We start from the raw sequence: 21,644 nt of genomic DNA on the forward strand, positions 1-21,644 counted from the left end.
ACTCAATATTTGGCTTGCAGAGGTACTTTTAATTACAGAACTTCGATGTTACTGTAGCATAATACACGCACATTGGTTCGCTCATATGTCTGTAAAAGATCACTATGTTGCTAAAACGGGCAAATTAAAATTGATTCTGAAAGTTTAGTGCCTGGACTAACTACTAGAAAGTGCTGGGTGCATGAAAAACAAATTTAACATACCAAAATAGACAATCCAAAAGTGACTATCATCGGTAATCGATTTGAATAGGCGTGGTAACGAAAGAGTTTATCTGAACTCTAGTTGTCTGTCCTACGCATGATGCGGCTAGCTAGTTGTATGAGAACACAATTTAGGTAAATAGTGTGGTGCACTAATGTGCTTGAATGAAAGCCTGCAAACGGTTGTCAGGATAGCAATGTATTGTCACAGGGTCGAGACGTCGACGAAGGGAGCAGACGGTAGGTTGAAGATTAAACAGTTGATTCAGCTGAACTTGTGGCCACGTAAAAAGAAAGTCAGATTACAGCAAGGCACTGGCACTGATAGCGGCGAGCAGAGCATCGGCCGTCGATCAACTGACAAGAGGTGAAGCGTGTCGGCATTTGTACACTTGCCATCGAACATTCTAGCATTATCGCTAGCAGCGACGTAGGTTTCAGAATAATCTGAAATGTTTCATGAAGTGGGTGTTATCTTATCAAAACGATCTACTATAATTGTGAACCTTCTGGAATGAGGCGCAGTTTGCTGTAAACATTCTAGACAGGCTTTGTGGCCGAAAACCAAATGAAACATATGTGTAAGTAAGACATGCACGTGGCATTACCCCCCTCTCAAAAAGCATCATCCCGATGCTTAAAGAACTGAACACCAGGGGAAGAGCAATAATACTAACAACAATAAGGCAAGGAAAAAATACAATAATAATAAGTACACACTAATAGAGAAACAACAACAAAGAACACAGTCCTTGAGTTCGTTAACGCTCATAAACGGCTTGAGGCGTGTGACATGAACTATTTCAGGTACCGCACGCCGCCGTTGAGAGTTTGTGATGCTGTCGGGGACAACCTCATAGTCGAGTGTACCGAGACGTTGAACAACATGGTATGGTCTGAAGTACCGTCACAGAAGTTTTTTACTGAGGCCGCGTCGACTTGTCAGCATCCATACCCAAATGCAGTCGTCGAGCTGGTATTCCACGAAGTGTCGTTGAGGATGGTAACGGCGGCTGTCGGTCGTCTGTTGGTTCTTGATTCGGAGGCGGGCTAGTTGTCGGGCTTCTTCGGTGCACCGAAGGTAGTCAGTCACGTCAAGGTTTTTGTTGTCAGCGACGTTTGGTAGCCTGGCGTCAAGCGTCGTGGCTGTGTTCCTTTTATAGGCTATGTATGGCGACGTTTGCGTCGTCTCCTGTATCGCCGTGTTGTATGCAAAGGTCACGTACGGAAGGATGGTGTCCCATATCTTGTGTTCGACATCGATGTACTTGGCCAACATGTTGGCGATTATATTGTATAGCCGCTCGGTGACGCCATTGGTCTGTGGGTGGTATGCTGTAGTCCGGCGGTGGCTTGTCTAATTTTATGCCAAGCTCACTTGAATTGAGGCAGCAATGAAGGCCATACCTCTGTCAGTGATGAGGACCTCTGGTGTCCATAACGCAGGACGATGTCTTAAACGAAGAACTTCACTACCTCAGCTGCACTGCCTCTAGGCAGTGCCCTTGTTTCAGCGTAGCGGGTGAGGTAGTCGGTGGTGACAACGATCCATTTATTTCCGCAAGTCGACGTAGGAACAGTCCCAGAAGGTTCATATTGATTTGCTCGAATGTTTGGTGACGTGATTCGATCGGCTGAAGGAAGCCTACTGGTCTTGTCGGCGCTGTCTTTTGTCGTTGACAGTCTTGGCATGTCCTGAAGTAACGGGGGACATCGGCGGCAAGTCGTGACCAATAATGCTTTTCCTGTATTCTTGGGAGCGTACGGGAGACACCAAGGTGTCCAGTCGTCGGGTCATCGTGTAGGGCATGAAGGACGTCTAGTCTCACTGCTGGGGGGACCATGAGAAGCTGTTTAGCTTGAAGAGGTGAGAAGTTCTTTAGGATAACTCTTTTTTTGCAGGAAGAGCCGACGCCAGTTCTCTCTTGAATACCTTCGGAACAGTGACACTGTTACCCTCGAGAAATTCCTCAAGGCTCCTGAGTTCCAAGTCAGCTCATTGTCACTCAGCGAAGTCGTTGGCACTTATGCTTCCTAAGAAGCAGTCATCCTTCGGGTCATCCCGAGGAGGTGTTTTGACGGGGGCAAGAGACAGGCAGTCAGCGTCACAGTGTTTTCTTCCACGCTTGTAAACGACGGTAACGTTGAATTCTTGAAGTCTCAGGCTCCACAATGTGAGGCGACCCAAAGGGTCCTAGCCAACACAAAGCATGGTGATTGCTCACAAATTTGAAGGGCCTGCCGTAAAGGTAGGGGCGGATCTTTTATGTAGCCCATATGATCGCAAGGCACTCCTTTTCTGTTGGCCTCTGCCTTCGAGAGCGACCGGCTAGCATAACTGATGACTCTTTCCAATCCGTCAGTTCTCTGCGCAAGAATGGCGCCGAGTCCTACACTGCTTGCATCGGTGTGTATTTCCATATCGGCGGACTCGTCTAAATGTATGAGTAACGGAGGCGTCTGCGGGCATAGTTTTAGTTCCTGAAATGCTTCCTCCTGTGGTGTTTCACGCTTGAACTCCCATCGGTCCTGGTAAGGTTAGTGAGCGGTTCAGAAATGCGGGCAAAGTTTTTAACGAACCACCTGTAATGCGTGCACAAGCGAAGAAATTGGCGCACAGCCTTTTTGTGGGCGTTGGGAAGTTGGCGTTGTGGTGTAGATCCAGGGTGTCGTCTATTCAGGGGAGGGGATAAACGTCCTTCTTTGTCACTTTGTTTAGGTGACGATAGTCGACTCAGAAATCTAGGGTTCCATCCTTCTTTTTTACCAACACCACGGGAGACGCTCAGGGACTCTTCGACGGCTGAATTATGTCGTCGCGTAGTGTTTCGTCGACTTGTCTCTTTACGGCCTCGCATTCTCGCATCGAAACTCTGTAGGGGCTTTGCCCTAGTGGTCTGGAACTTACCTCTGTTATGATGTGATGTTTCGCGATTGGGGTCTGGCGAGTTTTTGACGACGACGAAAAGAAGTCCTTGTATTTCAGGGGCAGGGCCTTGAGCTGTTCTTGCTTATGCTTTGGAAGGCTCGGATTGACGTCAAAATCGGGTTGGGAACGTCGACTCGTCGAGGCAGGTTCGGAAGCGTCGGAGATGGTGAAAGAATCGCTGGCGCCAACAAGTTCTTCCACGGAGGCAATCATCATACCAATGTTGAGGTGCCTGTACTTGTGGCTGAAGTTTGTCACCATTACCTTCGCTTTCCCATGACTCAGTGCAGCGATACCTCTTGCAACGCAAACTTAACGGCTCAGAAACAGGTGCTTGTTGCCCTCGATGACGCCTTCGAAGTCTGTGGGTGTTTCGATGCCAACTGAAACAATGACTGAGACTGAATGGTGATTACATCTTCCAGCACATTTAATGTGTGATTCCTTGATGTTGTGGGGGTCAGTAGCGTGTTTTCTGAGAATAATATTATTGACTTAGACCTCTGGTCGATAACAGCGTCACATCCCCGGAGCAATGTTATATTACAAAGCTTGCTGGATAGTTCTGGTTATTGATCCATCTTGGTAGGAAGCGTAGCCACTATTACACAGAACACACAACACAAGTGCAGCTAGTGTAATAGTGGCTGCGCTTCCTACCAAGATGGATTCATACCAACTGGCACGATACAATTGTTTATTGGTTATTGATGGTGACTCTCGATGCACAGACACCATTTGGCGTTAGTAAATTACCTCCAGCTGTTTGAATTTCGGGGCCTTGCCATTCAGTTTTCACTTTCTTCAACTTCTTCGTGAAAGGCCCACTGATGACGGAATAATCGGCTCCAGTGTCGACGAGAGCAGTGACTTGGTGGCCGTCGAATAGTACGTCAAAGTTGCTGGTTCTTTGCAGTTGGTCGTGGCGTCAAATCACAACTACGATGGTTTATACTGCTGTTTGGATGTTGAAATATCAGGTCTTCTTCCGGCCACCAAGTTTAAACATTGGGACTACGTGGAGGAGACGTCGGGTTCTTGAAGTTTCGTCGTGGTGTTGTTGTCAGCAGTGGAGCGTTTTCGGCAGTTTGTCGTACAGCAACCGCACCTCCATTGATTGCTGTCCTTAGTTTTCTGAGTATGAGCTTGGGAAACGGCTCCGATTAAGGCTGGTGTACTGTCGGCATTGCGGTGACATTTAGCGGCCTGGTGACGTGGAACGGTAAAGTTGTCAGGGTGTTCACTGCGCTCCTGCGAGGTAGTCGGCGATATCTTGAGGCCGTTCACCTTGCTGTGGACACGGCGCGTTCACATTGAAACCACGTAGCCCCATTTGTTGGTACTAGCATCGTCGGTAGGTGTGGCCAGCTTCCCCGTAGTGGTAGCTTAGTGGGTGATGGTCGGGAGCATGCCAAATGTCGGTTTTCCTCGGCGTGTATTGCTGGCCGGCTGGCCAGTGGTATGACGACGGTGGGGGCAGTGATGTTGTTTCGCGGTGAAACTGTGGCAATGCGGCATCTTGGCATAGGTTTAGAGGAGGGGCCTGACGGTGGGCTGCTGCAGCATAGCTCATGGCTTGCACCTCTGGCTGTGGAAGCTGAGGAACGCGCAGCTATTGTTGGATCTCCTGGCACATGACGTCCGTGATAGAGTGCACTTGAGGCTGCTCTGAAGGTAGCAATTTTCGCAGCTCCTCTTCCACGATCGCTCGGATCATCTCACGCAGGTCGGTGGTTCCCAGCGCTTGGATGTCGGTGAGCTTGCAGCCGAGCTGCGGTTGTATTGCCGTGTCCGCATCTTGAGCGTATTCTCAATTGTGAATGCTTCTGAGGCGAATTCAGCGACCGTCTTTGGCGGGTTCCTGATCAGTCCGGCAAAGAGTTTTTGCCACACACCTCTCACGAGGAAGCTCACTTTCTTCTCCACGGTCATGTTGGGGTCAGCGTGATAAAACAGTTCAGTCATTTCTTCGACAAAGATGTCCACGTTTTCGTTGGTAAGTTAAACGCGTGTCTGCAAGGCAGTAGCGGCACGTTCCTTGCGAACGATGCCCGTGAAGGTGCTTAGGAACATCATGTGATGGTAAAATGGTAAAATGACCAAACACAGTGGTTCAATTAATATACCGTATATATTATTAGACCCCTGCATTTTCATACAGCACATGGCAGCTATTAGAGCAATCTGTGCATGTGCGTATTCGGTGTTCGCTAACGTAGTGAGTTTCTGTGAGGTGTCCCTATGTGAATGTTAAATGGAATAGTTATTTTTTAGTCAACTTCATCTCTGGAAACTGTTGCGAATGATGTGTAGCAGGTTCGAGTGGTTTTTATTGCTGTACTGCGTGCGCCGTCTTAGATACATGAGCGTCTACAAAGGGACGATGATTTTCTCAGCTCTAATTCTTCCCATTGGAGGTAAGTGTTGCACTTAAATATTTCAAGTATATGTGGACGTTTGGCCGGGATGTTCACGGGCTTCATTAATCACGCTGTCATGCTACTTGACTGCACGCAATTATATATAAGCGATCGGTTTGTCTAAGGAGCCTTTCTCTTCAATTAATTCTATGTTTGTTGCATGCCTCCGTGTAACAAATGCCAGTAGTTGCATATGTTCGAGCTAATTCATTTGACGGCTATTAGGAGTATTGTGAGCTCGAAATAAATAATCACCTCATACCCACAGAAAAAAACAAGTTGAAAGGGTGAGCATCAGTGGTGTAGCCAAATCAAAAGTAAGTGTAAATAAGAAACACGCATGGCAGTATTTTGAATGCAGAGGCCACTCATACCCTTGTCATATAGCCGGCTGATAAGAGCCAGAACTATGACAAAAAAGTGTTGTTGAGCAGTGTTGTTGAGCAAAAAAATGTTGAGCATTGTTGGCCATCGATGAGAATTCCGGGCGGCAGAATGGCAAAAGGAAAAATGCCTTTATATTTTTTGTTGTATGTGCAGCGGGTGATCGACATGCAGTGGCAGGCAAAGAAGCTGGACAAGAAGGACTGGTTTGGCAAGTCCGACCCTTTTCTCGAGTTCTTCCGTGTCAGTGAGGACAACAGCTACACGGCCGTGTTCCGCACTGAGGTAGTCAAGAAGAACCTGAACCCAACGTGGCGCCCCTTTACCATCCAGATGCGCCAGCTGAGTGGTGGTGATGATGACCGCACCATACGAGTGGCCTGTTACGACTGGGACTTGGGAGGAGGGTAAGTGGCGGCTGCATTTACCCTGTGTTTCACTTATGGCTAGCACTGTAGACAGTGTGCACTGACAGCTGAGAAGATGGGATAGAGCACCAGTTTTACAGAGCTTCTCGTAATAATACCCAGAGAGAAATCTGATGCCTCAGTCTATGCGAATTTCTTAAGGGGCATTGTGCCGTCTAAAGAATGATGGGACATGCACCTGCAAGGCTTGTGTTCGCTGGCGCTGAGTGAGGCTTGGCTTCAAATGTAGATATGGCTACACAAGTAAGGCTTCTCTTAAACAAACCTTTATAAATGGGCCTCATTCACCCATTTTATATTCTAGAATAAAAGTCCACTCATGTGTACTGCAGGACCGAACGGCAAAAGAAAGGAACAGATGACAAACAGACATTGCGGGAACACTGACCTTGTCGTCTGCCTTGCAACTTTGGTGTCTGCTCTGTATTTTTTATGTTTTATAATATTGTACATTGATGCAGAAGTCTTCAGAGGTAAATAAAGCTAGTTTCTGGGCAATGCTAAAAAGAAATAGGCTAGTATGAGTTCAGATCAATCATTTTCATCCAAAGAAGTGTTGTTAAATGTGCCTCTTAGGCTAATCCAAATCCAACATACCCCAGCATTCTCATGCATGCAACATAGTTGCAGTGCCAGTTTCTTCTCTAGGTAATTGTAGGCAACTCTATAGCCAGTTGTTAAAGTAATAGAATGCATCGGCTCAATGGAATGACCCCTCGCATAAACAAAAGAGAGATAAGGAAAACAAACAAAACTGTTATTTCTTCGACTTACTTCACGCCTGGTGTAATGTACACGTATCCCAAAGGATTACGGCCACCAGCGTGGGTCTGGTCTTGGCAAGCCGCAGGCCTCGCGTTAACTGTCACCATGGTGAGAACACGGTACTGCTCAAGGTCGCAATACTTTATTGTCTGCGGCAACACCAGAACGCAGTACAGAGCCCGTTGCAAAAGGCGCGGCAGGAAAGCAAATGGGCTTATCCACACCACGGACGAGAAGTACTACACAGGGTGCCACCAGCACGTCTCCGTGGGCAAAAGGGATTCACGGAGACACCGGGACAAAAGGGCCCAGCTGCTAGAGAGAGGGCAAAAACTCTGCTCGCGTTGGCTTCCAAGAGGAACGGATCGGCGTAGTATGACCACGCACTAGGAGACTGCACCGCTCTTCAGCCTAGTGTTCGAAAAGGGGAAACAGAAGGTGACCATTCGCCGCGGGCGCAAGGCGCCGTTAGCGAAGTCCCGACGAGCCCCAAGCAACAGGATACGATGGACAGAAAAGGAATGCATGCTCACCCTAGCTCATCCCAGAGAAATTTTACTCACTCTCAACGCGCGCGCGTGAAACCTCCTGAGAGATTTTACGCACGGTGCCACAGTCGACATCCGCTACCGGGTGAGGGGTTAAATGTCACTCCCCCGAGCGTGACAGATTGCAGAGGAGGGGAGAGTCATGTCAGAACATGAGAGCAGCACAAATAGGCAGCAAAGACCGCGCAAAGGCGGCGGGCTAGCCTCCATTCCCACCTTGCATATTGTCACGTGTGTCCCGCGAAAAAGACGAAGGCGACAGCGCCTACGCGCATCTGCACGCTTTTATGCAGAACGCAAACACGAGAAAGACGAGGAACTCTCTGGCGCGCACGGTTAATAAAAAGACCGACCCGCTGCTGTTTTCACTGCGCCTTAAAATGCGACCTCTGTCTTCACGTTGTGACAATATACAAAAAACTGCACATTGCTTGTATTAAGCTCATGTGAAAGCACCTTCTTATGAGTAGACGACCATATTGAAGGGACCCAAGTGTTTGCTGAGCTGCGATCTCATTTGGAGAGCAAAGCTTCGGATGTTTTTTTTTTTTTGCAAAGCTGTATATTTTGCCATCTTTGGTAAGCATTGGAGCACACCCTTGGCTTCTGGTCATGCCGCTCAGTGTGCTGGTGCTCCTTGCAGCCACGACTTCATCGGGGAGTTCCACACGAACGTGCGCACCCTCTCGGAGGGGCCAGGCCCAGCAAACTGTTACGAGGTATTACCTACTGTACATCCATGTATGCATTTTGTGCCATCTTCAAAGCACGGACCCCACGGAAGGCATAAAACCTTTACGGTATTTGAGTTATATATTGCACTACATAGGGCACTTTCATGTAGATGGTGCTTACATAGCTAGCACAGCAAGAGTTCAGAGTTCCTACATTTCTACATTCTAAAATACTTTGTTGCCAGCTGTGCTTCAAGCATACTGATGTGCGGTCTTTTCTCAAATATTGTCATTTTTCAAGACACAGAGGCAGGACATGCTTTATGCCGACTGTCTTTAATGGAGTGTCACCAGGAATGGTAATGCTGAGCTTTGTGTGAATGTGCAGTCACAAGTATGTGCATTATTCAGCTTGATAATCATGAGTATTTTTTTATCAGTGAATATATTTTTAATAAACAAATTATCCAACATTTACCTTCGTAATTGATAACAGGCAACAATGAAAAAGCTTTGGCACATTTTGTGAAGTGCCCTATGACACTGTTTCATAAAGACTGATTTGTGCATGCTTCGCTGTTTTTTTTTCAAATGATGAAATAGAGCCTACAACATTTGACAACTTTCATGTGAAAAACATGCTCACACCACAGGGATTGTAGTATTGGTAAGTGTTATCAAATCAGCCTTACTGTGCCCGCTGCAGGGCAAAGGCCTCTCCCATGTTTCACCAATCAACTCAGTCCTTGCTTTCTGCTGCCTCGTCAGACTTGCAAACTTCTTATTCTTATCGGCCCACTCAACTTTCTGTCTCCCCTTCGTGTGTTTGCCATCTTCGAGAATTTAGTCAGTTACTTTTAATGATCAGCGGTTGTCCTGCCTACGTGCTACGTGCCTGGCCCATTTCTATTTCTTCTTCTTAATTTAAACCCCAATTGTTTCCTGACCTATTCTGTTCTCTTGTTGTCTCATAAGGTTACACCTATCATTTTCCTTTCAATTGCTCATGGTGTCCTCCTCAATTTAAGTTGAACCCTCTTTGTAAGTCTCCAAATCTCTGGAGCGTAGGTATAAGTACCAATAATATGTGCTGTTATATACCTGCTGAATGCACCGCACCCCATCTTTATTCTTCAAGTTATCTCACTTTCATGATTCGGCTCCGCAGTTATTACCTGTCGTAAGTAGACGTATTCCTTTACAACTTACAAAGTGCTGTTCTGTGCAAAGACCGTTGCACATTATTTTAGTTATATGCATATGACCCACTCTTCTGCTTTTCGTCTCCAGTTCTCTGTAATCTTGAGCTGTAATTCGTCTTCTGAGTTACTCACCAAGGTAATGTTATCTGCAAATCCCATGTTGCAAAGGTACTCTCCATTAACTCTTATCCCTAACTCTTCCCAATGTAGGGCCCGGAAGACCGGCCTAAGCATGTAAAAAATAGCATTGAAGATATTGCGTCTACCTACCTTACACCCTTCTTCATTGGAATTATGCCGCTTTCTTCATGGAGAACTATGATGGCTATGGATACACTGTTCCAGTATGTTCATTTAGGGTTCTTCGATGCCCTGATTACGTAGTGCCTGCATCACTACTGATGTCTCGACTGAGTCAAACGTCTTCTCGTAATATATGATGGCTATGTATAGGGGTTGGTTGTACTACGCGCATTTCTCTATCACCTGATTGATAGTGTGAATACGGCCTATTGTTGAGTAGCCTGTACAAAATCCTGCTTGGTCTTTTGGTTGATTTAACTCTAATGTGGTCTTAATTCTATTGGCTATTATTTTTGTAAATAACTTGTATACAATTAACAGTGAGCTGTTGGGCCTGCAATTTTTCATGTCCTTGATGCCTGCTTTCTTATGGATTAAGGTGATGTTGGCGTTCTTCTAAGATTCTGGTACGCTTCTCGTCAAGAGACACTTCGTATATAAAGTGGCCAGTTTTTTTTAACACAATTTCCCAGCTGTCTTTCAGCAGTCTAGTTTACATTTAGTGTGGTTCACATTTAACCAGGAGTGGATTCAGTCATTAATTTTAAAGGTGGGGGCTAGCAGAAAGACCGCTTCATAGCATAAATACTGATAATGTGTGGTGCTCACAGTGGTTTCACCCATTTGTCCTAATTGGGGATCGGAGGTGGTCTACAAGCACTGAAGGATGGGGGGTGGGTGCTGACTCAAACTTCGGGGGAGGGAGCCCCTATCCCCGCCCACTGGATCTACTACTGCATTTAACAATCGTGAAACAATGAATTGAAAGACGATTGTTAAATGTAAACTACACGAAATGCATGCTTTGTTTATCTCAGCTGGGTACAAGCAGCTGCACCCTTTCACAATGTGTCCTATCAATAAGCGAGCTGTTTTAGTCTTCTATGGAACATAAACCTTTGCCTTGCATAAGACGTAAAATGCGTAGGGTTATTCAATGGAAGTATATGTTTCAGAAATACTGTGACCGGCATGTAGAATTCATTGTTAAGTGGTCTTTTAACATTCGCTGGCTTTTTTATTTTAAAGGAAAAAAATATGACATTAGGCCTAGGTTGCTTTAAATGCTTTTATCAGTCATTTTTTAATGTCCTCCGCAACATTTCCATAGTTGGCTTGTTGATTTGGCATGTTAACTAGAAATTTGCTGATTAAACCTAGTTGGCAAATTATTTTGCCAAATATACATACTCACGATTTGCTAAAGTGGCCATGAATGTGCGGCATTTGCCATCTGTGTAGAGCACAGCGTTAATGTTTATTTCTTGTGGAAAAAAGATTAGAATGGCTGGTATATGCCTAAGAATAAAAAAAGATGCATGGAAAACTGTACAGGAGGCTGGTCACTGATTCGATCCTTCTTTCACGCTGCCTAAATTTTGAGAACAGTCTACAAACTCTGTTAGAGGAATCTTTTTATACATTCTATATAGACTTACCTGCTGATGAGGCTTGAAAAAAAAAAATATATATATATAACCTGTGTATTGACGCTGAAGCCAGAACAGTTATATAGTAATCCAGTTGTGTGCCTCCAGTCTTGTTTGCCATGTATCTTGTCAGGTTCTTCAGTGTTCTAAATTCAAATTACATTGGTAGTTGTTGACATTGGCGATGTAAAATTATTGATGGTTTATTTTAATATATGATAAAGCAGGACAGTTTGTGTGTAATAGATAAATTGTAATCAATAAAATGTTTTTATTTGGCCAATTCAAACACGCTATTCTCTAATGGGGGCATCGTTTGTTACAACAGATCATCAATAAAAACAAGCAGGCCACGAAAAAAAGCTACAAGAATTCGGGGTTGGTGAGTTTATCCAAAGGGAGGAATGGTGCTTGGACATTTACGCCCATCACGCTCTTGCAGGTGAAGTTGCTGTCTTTTTCGATCCGAGAACAAGCCACTTTTCTGGATTACATTCGTGGAGGGTAAGTGTTGTTAACTCAACGAGGTTATTGATTGCCGCATAATTTCAGTGCTTGCACACCTGTTTCTGGGCATGACATCTAATGACCAAGTATAATGTACCTTCATTAATGAGATGTGCTGAATACTTAGTAAAGTGTAATTAATTGGGTGGCAAATTAAACTCAGCCAACAAAGGAAAGGAGTGATTGACAATTGGCTCTATTGATAATGAACTGGAAGAGCCTCATAATGATTGTGTTTGTTGTCCTGAATTCATTCAATAAAACTGGGACAAATCAAACTACGAAAAAGTCGATCCACTGTACCTTGCAACATGATGACATAGTATATGTTCCAAATGGCGTTAACCATATGCTGGTATTGTCAAGTAATGGGGAACGCCCCGCCGCGGTGGTCTAGTGGCTAAGGGACTCGGCTGCTGACCCGCAGGGCGCGGGTTCGAATCCCGGCTGCGGCGGCTGCATTTCTGATGGAGGCGGAAATGTTGTAGGCCCGTGTGCTCAGATTTGGGTGCACGTTAAAGAACTCCAGGTGGTCTAAATTTCCGGAGCCCTCCACTACGGCATCTCTCATAATCATATAGTGGTTTTGGGACGTTAAACCCCACATATCAATCAAGTAATGGGGAAATATAACTTTTCTGTCTGATTGAAGTAGTTGATTACACAAGGGCCTTGAAATGACTCTTGAGGGTGCAAAAAATGTTCCGTTATGTGAGTTTATTGTAGCTTGTAAAAATAATGTTCATTAAAGAATTCATAATTACAAAAATAAGAGGCCTTGACTTTTCTTCAGTTCTTATTTTTATATGTGGGTCATTACACTAAGAGATGTTTGATCGTTACTCTAAACCAAACCAACACGTTTCATTCTTCGCAGAATGACTTTGTGCTCAGGTTTGTTCGACGAGTACCATTTTGGTGACCCCAGCAATGTTCTACTCATCTGCATCAACCCAGCGGTTATAATAGCACTGAGCTGAAGTTCATAGCTTTGATATTGGCTGTGGTGAATTCAATTATAATTGGAAACAAAACGCAAAGACATTCTTTCATTCAGAAAATTTTAGGTGGTCAAAATTAATTTGAGGCTCCTGCAGCATGTCTCATAGTCAGATACTGTTTTAGTTTATAAAACTACAGAACTTTATTTATAATAATATATTGTAATTGTTGATCAGCACCTTACCTTGAGCTCTTCTTACATACACCTTCGCTTGCTTTTATCCAGCTTGTGTTGTGCTTCACCCAGCCACATATGTGCTGTGTCCTGCATAAGACGAGTGTTTTGTTCAAATTCTTCTTTCTCTCAAATCTGTTCAGAAAATTGGGGCAAATCACTTTTGTGAAAATTTTATGCCCAGCTTTGTGATCCCATTCTTATTCTGATTCATAATATCTTGATTATGTTATTGAAATTTAATTGTCTAGTCATGTGTTGTTTCCGTATGTCTTCTGCTCAGTGACATCTCCTTTTCACCTAAGACATGCTATCTATCATCTTTATGCCTGTTTTATCGCAACTATCCTCTCCCCTGTCTTATCCTTTAGTCCATAACTTTCTAATGGCCGATGGTTCATTGAGAATTGAGACAGTTGCGATAACCATGACCTTTTTTTTTTTAGTACAACAAAATACTACTATTACTGCAAAATTTATGCACAGTACAAATTTTTTTAGCTGGTCGTTCAATTGTTTACTTTGATATCAGTTAATTAATGACTTTTTACTATAGCTTTAAATAGTAATGTTGTTTAGATAAAAATCCATATTATAGGTCAGTATCATGCTTCTGGTAGTCATTGCTTTTAGTGCTGCGAGAAACCAAGAAAAAAATTTTTGTTGCTTTTATCACACACGCCTTTACTTTTTCATGTCACTTATTTCCAGTACAAAGTACTTTGCACTGGAAACAAGTGCTATATACTTTGTACTATGGGAGCGGCGGTCGTGAGCGGCCCGACCGTAGAAGAAATGAAAAGGAAAACAATTGGGTGCGCACAGAGTGGCACGTGGCAGCGGCTGGCAGCAGACAGTTGCGGCCCGGGATCCAGTCAATAAAGAAGGTTCGTGGTCTGGCTCCGCGTCTTCCCTGCAGTGTTCTGGGCCGAGCGGCCTCGAAACCCCCTAAATTTTGCGCCCAACGGAAATAACCCTGCCCCTGAGCCACGGACATCAAGGTACCTGGTAGTCCGCGACCATGGCCCTGACGATGACACTGACCGTGCCCACTTTTTCCGGTCAGGACGCAAGGGAATCGGTCCTCGACTTCATTGACAATCTTTTCGTGTAGTCGACTGTTAGTGGCTTCTCAGAGTCCGACGTTCTGCGGCGGGTCCTCCCAGTTGCTCTGCGGGGTGCCGCAGAACGATGTCGGCTTAAACCACCCTTTCAGTCCTGGAACCAGTTCATCGCGGCATTCCGGGAATAGTTCCTACCGGTTTCCTACGAATACGGTATCAGGCAAGAGCTCGGCACCTGAACGCAATACCCAGAAACCGGTCTGCGAGGTTATGTTCAGGTTATTCAGAAGCTCTTCCGTCGAGCGAACCCCACTGCACCTGAGGCCGTTACGGTCTCGCACATAATGCAGCGATGCTACCCCCGTTTCCAGCTACACCTGTTGGGCCGCTTTTTTTTTCCCTCGAGGAACTTGCTCGCTTTGCTCAGCGAATTGCCGAGCCGTCTACATCGACCGTACCCATCGTCGCGGAGGAGGGAGGTGAGCTCCATGGAGGCAGGGCAAAGGCCCGTTGGTGTCAGCAGGGTACATGGGATGTCGCTGACGTTGGAGTGGACGCTGACGCGAGGTGTGACGTTGACGCGATGTGACACAGCCCTGCAGAGCGAGTGAGAGCGGCGATGATGAACGCGGTCACAAAGTCCCGGGATGATGAAGTAGCATATGTAAAAAAAAAGAAGACGAGGAATAGAAGGAAGAAACCGAGAGTAACCGAATGCAGGGACACGACGATAACACCAGGTGAATCGGAGTCTGGTACGAAGGCAACCCACGCACATGACATTGAGAGGGACAAGGATGCCGCTGCCGAGGAGGTCTCGAAACTCTAGTCTGCACTCGAGGAGCAGCAGAAAGACTGAATCACTCCAAAGCGCATTCTACTCTCCAAAGAAGAAAAGGGATGAAATTGTAGAGCTTGCAAAGAGCATCAGGTGTGCCAGCTCAGACTCTGCACTCGACCCGAGCACTGCAATTCGACGACTTGCGGAAGAGAATGGGGCGCTGAGTACAAGAAGCTGCTCTCTGAGGAGAAGGCAAGACTGGAATACATAGGAGAGGCCGTCCGCACCGAGTACAAGTCCACAATGTAGAATCTCGGTGAGAAGCAGATGGAGACCGAGGCCGAACACAGGAGGCATGTAGAAGAACTGCTTGCGAGTCAGAAACGGTACCAGGAAGTAGTGAAGTTGAAAGACCAAGAGGTGCTTCGGCTGAAGCACAAAGTGCACCTGTACGCCGATACGCTGGGCTCCCAGAGGCTCGAGTACACCCAGAACTTGGAGAACATCGAGAGGAGGCTGGAGCTCAGGCACGCCGCAGAGATGGGGGCAATGAAATCGGAGCCCAGGGCTAACAATGAGGTGCTGAGAGGGAGCCTGCAACAAGAGCTGCAGGATGTCAAGGCCGGCTACGAAGAAGAGCAGCGGAAGCTGCGTAGAATCTTCCAGACCGAGCACAGCTTGGTGGCTAACTCACAGAAGGCGGAGTTCAGGCTGGCACTCGAGGCCCTGAAGGAGGCACACGAAGTGCAGGTTGAGAAGATGAAGGAAGAGCACATGAGTGTCGTGGAACAACTGGCCATGGAAAGAGCGCAGCTGGAGCAGCACATGCCGAGAAGACATCTGCCATCCAGGAAATGAAAAGAAAACCAGAGGCTCACTACACAGAGATCATGACACTGCATGGGTAGAGTGTGCCGCAAGAGTCGAGCGGCTGCATGATGAAATGGCGAAGGCGGAGCAGCTGCGCTTTTTGCGTCAATGGCACGATAAGGACCCACTAGGGAAGGAGAAAGTGGTTGCTGCGACAACCAGTCTGTCTATGGCAGAAAAACCTGTGATGGCTCTGTCGCTCGATAGTTTAGATGGGAAGCTTCCTGAAGGCAAAGCGGAGAAAAGAACTGCTCAGGAAGCAGTCGAGTCAAGATATCACGTCACTGCTTCTGTTGAAAAAAAATAGGGAGTCCTCGGCAGACTGGTCGGACATTTCTGTGGAGGACATCCTGTATGAGCGGTCTGAACTGATGAAGCAGCTGAGGAGTCTCATCGCCATTGTGGACAAACTGCAGGCAGAAAAAAAAAGACTTGCAGAAATCCTTGGAGAGAGCGACAGAAAGGGTGGACACGTTCAAGAAGGAACCTGCGGCCAACGCTAGTAATTGCACAGGTGTGTGTGCCCTGGAACGCAAAGTGGCTATCCTCGAGGTCTGAAACTACGCCGAGAAAGGCGATGAAAAGCAATCTGGCATCATCAGTGAGGGTGGAAATGTGAGAGCTAGAGGCATTATCAGTCAGAGCCTCTGCGGGGACATCACGCTTCCACGGCTGCTGAGCTCGCCAGCGTTCAATGACTACTGCGCGGAGGAGTGGCCACCACTCGGACGTCATAGATCCGAGTGGCTATAATGGCAAAAGATACATCGAGATGATTTCTACGACCGCAGCACCGTATACCAAGGTCAGCACCAGGAGGTCTACTTTGACTACTTTGGGCTTGCTAGCTCAGTGGGACTGGATCTGCACCAGAAGCAACGGCTTCCCGTCATGTTACCGGCGACGACCGTAGTCACTAACCTGAATGAGACTAGTGCGCTTCCGTCTTCGGGCGGCGGCGGAGATGGTACCCCTGCGCGAGTCAGCAACTATGACGTCTGGCAGCCCATGAGGTATCACTAGGTGTCGCTTGACTGCCCAGGCATACGGTTGTGTGCACCACGTGCGGTCTGCCGTGGCCAGGGATAGCCCCTCCATCTATGCGGCATGTCCTCTCTACTTTTTCCGAGGGGAGGGGGCAGTATGGGAGCAACGGCCGCGAGCGCGCCGATTATAGAAAAAAGGAAGAGGACAAGGACGATCGGGTGTGCACGGAGTGGCACGTGGCAGTTGTTGGCAGTGGGCAGTTGCGGCTTAGGATCCACTCAATAAAGAAGGTTCCTGGTCTGGCCCTGCATCTTCCATGTGAGGTTCTGAGCTGAGCGGGCTCGAGACCGCTTACAGTACAAAAAAACAATATTGTTGCCAAAGTATTTCATGCACAATGCTTTGTTGTGTACATAGTAATTTGTACTGCCTTATTTTGTACAAAGTTTCCGATTACTCCAGGTATACCAGTGTTACTAATCTGCGTAAAAGAGCCGAACTTCATTGCCTTTCCGAACGGAGAATACATTCTAAACTTAAATTCCTGTATCTTCTTTATCATGGGAAATATACAATATCCAGATCAGACTATCTTCTTGAACCTTTCAGGCATTCCACGAGAACTAACCACAATAAGACAATACGACTGCCCACTAGTCACAACAACATTCACAAAACTCTGTTTTTCCGTCATCAATTGCATATTGGAATCAACTTCCATTAATAGCTGTGAACTGTGACACCGTAGAATCCTTTATTGAAAAGATTAAAACTATAAGTTTTGAACAATAGACGCAAATGTACGAATAGGGACAACAGTACTGAAAGTTGGGCGAGTTGGTACTCATTCATGACTTCTTTGCGCAAACACGTACAAGGACACAAGAAAAAGAGGCAAACAACACTTAGGATCAACACTTGTTTGCGCAAAGAAGTCATGTACGAATAGGGATTTATTGTGAGCAGTTTCTTTCCCTTTGACTGGTTTTTCCTTTTAGCATGATTCTGAACGTTGCATTATGACACTGTTGTTTTGGCTACTTGGAATTCAATAGCTTTTTTTTTCTTTTTCTTTTCTTGGATTGTGTCGGTGCCTTTCTGTACGTGACATCATTGTTTGTATATCCTATGTACCACTCCTGCTTGGACCGAGAAGGTCTGCAGTATACTTAAATAAATAAAATAAAAAAAGTACTTTCTACAAAACTTGTGCAAAGTGCCTTGTAGTGCACAAAGTACTTTGTATGCAATACACCAAAGTACACAGTACTTTGTGCTTTACACAGCAAGGCACTTTGTATATGTAGTGCTTCTATGTTATACTTTGCACTACCTTATTGTGTATAAAGTGCTCTGTACTTTGTACACAACAGTGTACTTAGTACAGGTGCTTGGTGTCTGTGCATAGTATTTTACACTACTTTGTTGTGTACTTTGTACACAAGATCATCATCATCATCATCAGCCTGACTATGTCCACTGCAGGACAAAGGCCTCTCCCATGTTCCGCCAGTTAACCCGGTCCTGTGTGCTGCTGCCAATTTATACCCGCAAACTTCTTAATCTCATCTGCCCACCTAACCTTCTGTCTCCCCTAACTCGCTTGCCTTTTCTGGGTACACAAGATACTTTCTACAAAATACAGCTCAGTGTTCCATAATCATATAATGTACCAAGTTGCTAGTTCTTCTGTAATTCGCCTTTGTTACTGATAGCAGCTTGCAGATGCACTTCACGGTAGCGGTGGACTTTACGGCCTCCAACGGAGATCCCAGAAACCCTGCGTCCCTGCACTTCCTGGACCCTATGCGGCCCAACGCGTATGCGATGGCCATTCGTGCAGTGGGAGAGGTCATTCAGGACTACGACTCGGACAAGATGTTTCCTGCTCTGGGCTTTGGAGCACGGCTGCCACCCGACGGGCGAGTGTCGCACGAGTTTTTCCTCAACGGCAGTGCCACGGACCCGTACTGTGTGGGCATACAGGGCGTTCTAGAAGCCTACCAAAGGACCCTCCAGTCTGTTCAGCTCTACGGCCCCACCAATTTTTCACCCGTCATCAACCACGTGGCAAAGTTAGCATTACTGCCATTACTGCCCGTGTATAAGAGATCTGTAGAAGTCTGCATTGTCGGTTTGTTGAATGTTTGAGTAGTAATGATCAATAGGACCTCAATACGCCCTCTTCCTGCAAATCGCATACTTGGAGTTCATTTATCAAATACTGCATTCACATCAGCTCTCTCCATCTCATGGCTGTGTAAGCACTAGCAAATGTATATCCCAAAATTTTGTCCCACTATTCTTCTGCTAAATCAAAGCAATAAAAAAACAATGCACCGTATTAATCTACTTGCCTTGCTTAAAGGGACACTAAAAGCAACTGTTAAGTCGACATTGATTATTGAAATGGTAGTCCAGAAACCTCGTAGTGTTACTTTTGTGCCGAGGAAGAGCCTATTTTGAAATAAAATCACGTTTTAGTGGTCCGCATCGGGTTAGCACACTTCAAATTACCCGCCTAAGCGGACCGATCGGACCGACTCACGTCGCTGTTGCCATGCACGTTGCCCAGCTTTACTGCCCTAGTAGCACTAGACTGAAGGCAGCGAGAGCCACAACAGCAACAATGGCCATTGATCAATTTCCCGTCATTGGCTTCGAGATTGCAGACATGTTTTGTTTCACTGCGCCTCGCTAGATGGCACCACCTGTCCCATGTAACCACACGAAAATTGAATATTTGAACCACTCGCGCCATTCCTCATAGTAACGTCTGAGAGTTCTTTTTTTTTTTTTCTCACGAATCAAACGGAAACGAACAAGCAGCATTTTATTGCGTCTGTTGATGCACGGAAGGTTCTTTATTTAGTGTAGTTAGAAAAATTACTAGTTATTAATTGTAGGCGGTCCATCTGATGTCATCGGAATCATTTTGAAAATGTACTACTGTGGCGCTTGTGTTCTTGTGCATTCTCGGTAAGTAGGGCAGTGTTGTTGATAATATTGTCGTTTTAGATGTTGTCATACCTTGAGCTTTCACTCTGACGTAAATTGTGATTTGAATTTAGCGTCGCTTTAAATAATGCAGGCTAGTTCTTGTATAGAGTTTTGCTACGCTCAAAGTCTTGACATACTAGCAATAAAACATCCTGAGAATAATTCCGCTTGTCCTTTTTAGATTTGCAAGAAATTATAGTGATGGCCGAAGCTATTTTGTGCTGCTCATCATCACAGACGGTGTCATCAGCGACATGCTTCAAACAACGGAGGCCATTGTACAGGCTTCTTTACTGCCCATGTCGATCATCATCATAGGTGTGGGCAATGCCGACTTCACAGGTGGGTGGGCCAGCCCCTTGAAGGGGGAGATCCTAATAAATAATCGCAATTCTCTTTTTTATTATAGATTTTTTGTTTTACTTGTCTTGACTAGTTAATATTTAGTTTTATCACTTTTAAAATTAAGGTGGAAATTAGACAGGAAACTAGTGGAAAAAACCATTAGCAAGCACGATGCAACTGTTGAAAACTAGAAAAGTGCGTATTTTTTAGAGTCTTAGATCTTTTGTTAAATCGTGTTAAAAAAAAAGGCTTCTTCAAATGCTTTGGCAGAGCATGCAGAAAATTCGAGCCATCAAATTGATTGAGATGAGACCATAATATTAGAAGAAGAGAAAAATCTTTCTTCTAGACAGCATAGACAGATGTTGGAGTCTATTCATATAGAAATGACAGATAAATACACTGAACTGTATTTACGGAATCCTTTCTCATATCTACACCAGCTGTTTCCATCGCAATTTAAAGCCTTCGTTAGACAACATATCACATCTCTTTGATTTCATTGTGAGGAAATCTCCTTTCAGGGGAGCCGAAACTGCTTATTCTTTTGTGGCCAGAATTCTTCCACTTTTTAGAAAGGCCATACTGTTAAACATGGAGTGCAAGCACAAAAATGTTCACATGACAAAACGCTCAGGCGGAAAGGTATCTCTGGCAATTTGGCATGTCGTATGCATATTAGTACATTGCGAGTAGGGATTGAGTAAATAATGAATTCAGTGTTATAGTTCATAATACTCACAATAGTACATTTTTATGATATCATCACGTGATAATACACATACCACTTAACACATTTGTGACTGAATCTGTTTTTATTGTTAGTATACTAACGATGGCATGAAGTTCTAATTTTGGCGCTCTCTCAGCTTGTCTGGATAACTCACTCCCTTAAAGGGTGAAGGAAGTACTTGAACCTTTTGAGCATTTTTATTTGGTGGTGGAGGGATTTTTCAAAACTCCTTCGAAGTACGGGAGGTGATCACTTAGGATTTTGATATGGTGTAGACATCGCTCGTGGGTGCTCCTCAAAAACGGTTAATTTTGACGTACTCCGATGAACCTGAGCAGGAATCTCTAGCTGATGGTTTTAGCAGACACGGAATGTGATGTAGGTCTTTCAGACCTGAGTATAGACGGCAAACGTGCTTCCTTAAAACGGCCCGCGCAACATCAGTAAATATCCACCACTGACTTTCGCTTCTCCCTTGAGACGTTTTATAGCTGTCGTGCATTCATGTAAACGTGTTCAGTAACGGCACGAAGTGTACCTTGCTCTCCGGAGTGAAAGCTTCTTCGTGTATTTTTTCACTGCAGAAGTTGTCCTAGATATGCAAGCACACAAATTTGCACAATCGTCGCCTGCATTGTTATTGGAGCCAGTGACGTCCAGGCCCTTTTTTATGGTTAGTGATGCCACGAGAAAAGTTCAGGGTGTTGCTTTCCTTCCCTGATTTGGAGACCATCACATTCCATTGGAAGTTTCACCTCATGTTTTCTCTACTGCTGGATATGGATGATTCATCTGCACCATTTTTTCAACTGCGCTGGAGCCTTTCTATAGATGAGGAAATAGTGAAACCATTTTGGTATTTGGCAATACGTGGTCAACTGAGGGGGCAAATTA

At 45.4% G+C, this 21,644-nt stretch overlaps 1 protein-coding gene across 3 annotated transcripts in view; it reads left to right on the forward strand.

Annotated features, from left to right (window-relative positions):
* The window catches only part of LOC119163347 (copine-8-like), a 40,225-nt gene that overhangs the window by 13,894 nt on the left and 4,687 nt on the right, over window positions 1-21,644 (forward strand). For 2 of the 3 annotated variants that reach the window (XM_075873007.1, XM_075873009.1), the window contains exons 8-13: window positions 6,093-6,343; window positions 8,321-8,396; window positions 11,615-11,668; window positions 11,729-11,790; window positions 18,388-18,747; window positions 19,854-20,014. In XM_075873007.1, the coding sequence (XP_075729122.1) occupies window positions 6,093-6,343; window positions 8,321-8,396; window positions 11,615-11,668; window positions 11,729-11,790; window positions 18,388-18,747; window positions 19,854-20,014 (964 nt within the window). The remainder of the gene's footprint in view (window positions 1-6,092; window positions 6,344-8,320; window positions 8,397-11,614; window positions 11,669-11,728; window positions 11,791-18,387; window positions 18,748-19,853; window positions 20,015-21,644) is intronic. The other variant, XM_075873008.1, reaches the window with a different exon arrangement.

Source organism: Rhipicephalus microplus, chromosome 9 (assembly GCF_043290135.1).
Source record: "Rhipicephalus microplus isolate Deutch F79 chromosome 9, USDA_Rmic, whole genome shotgun sequence".
NCBI lineage: Eukaryota > Metazoa > Arthropoda > Arachnida > Ixodida > Ixodidae > Rhipicephalus > Rhipicephalus microplus.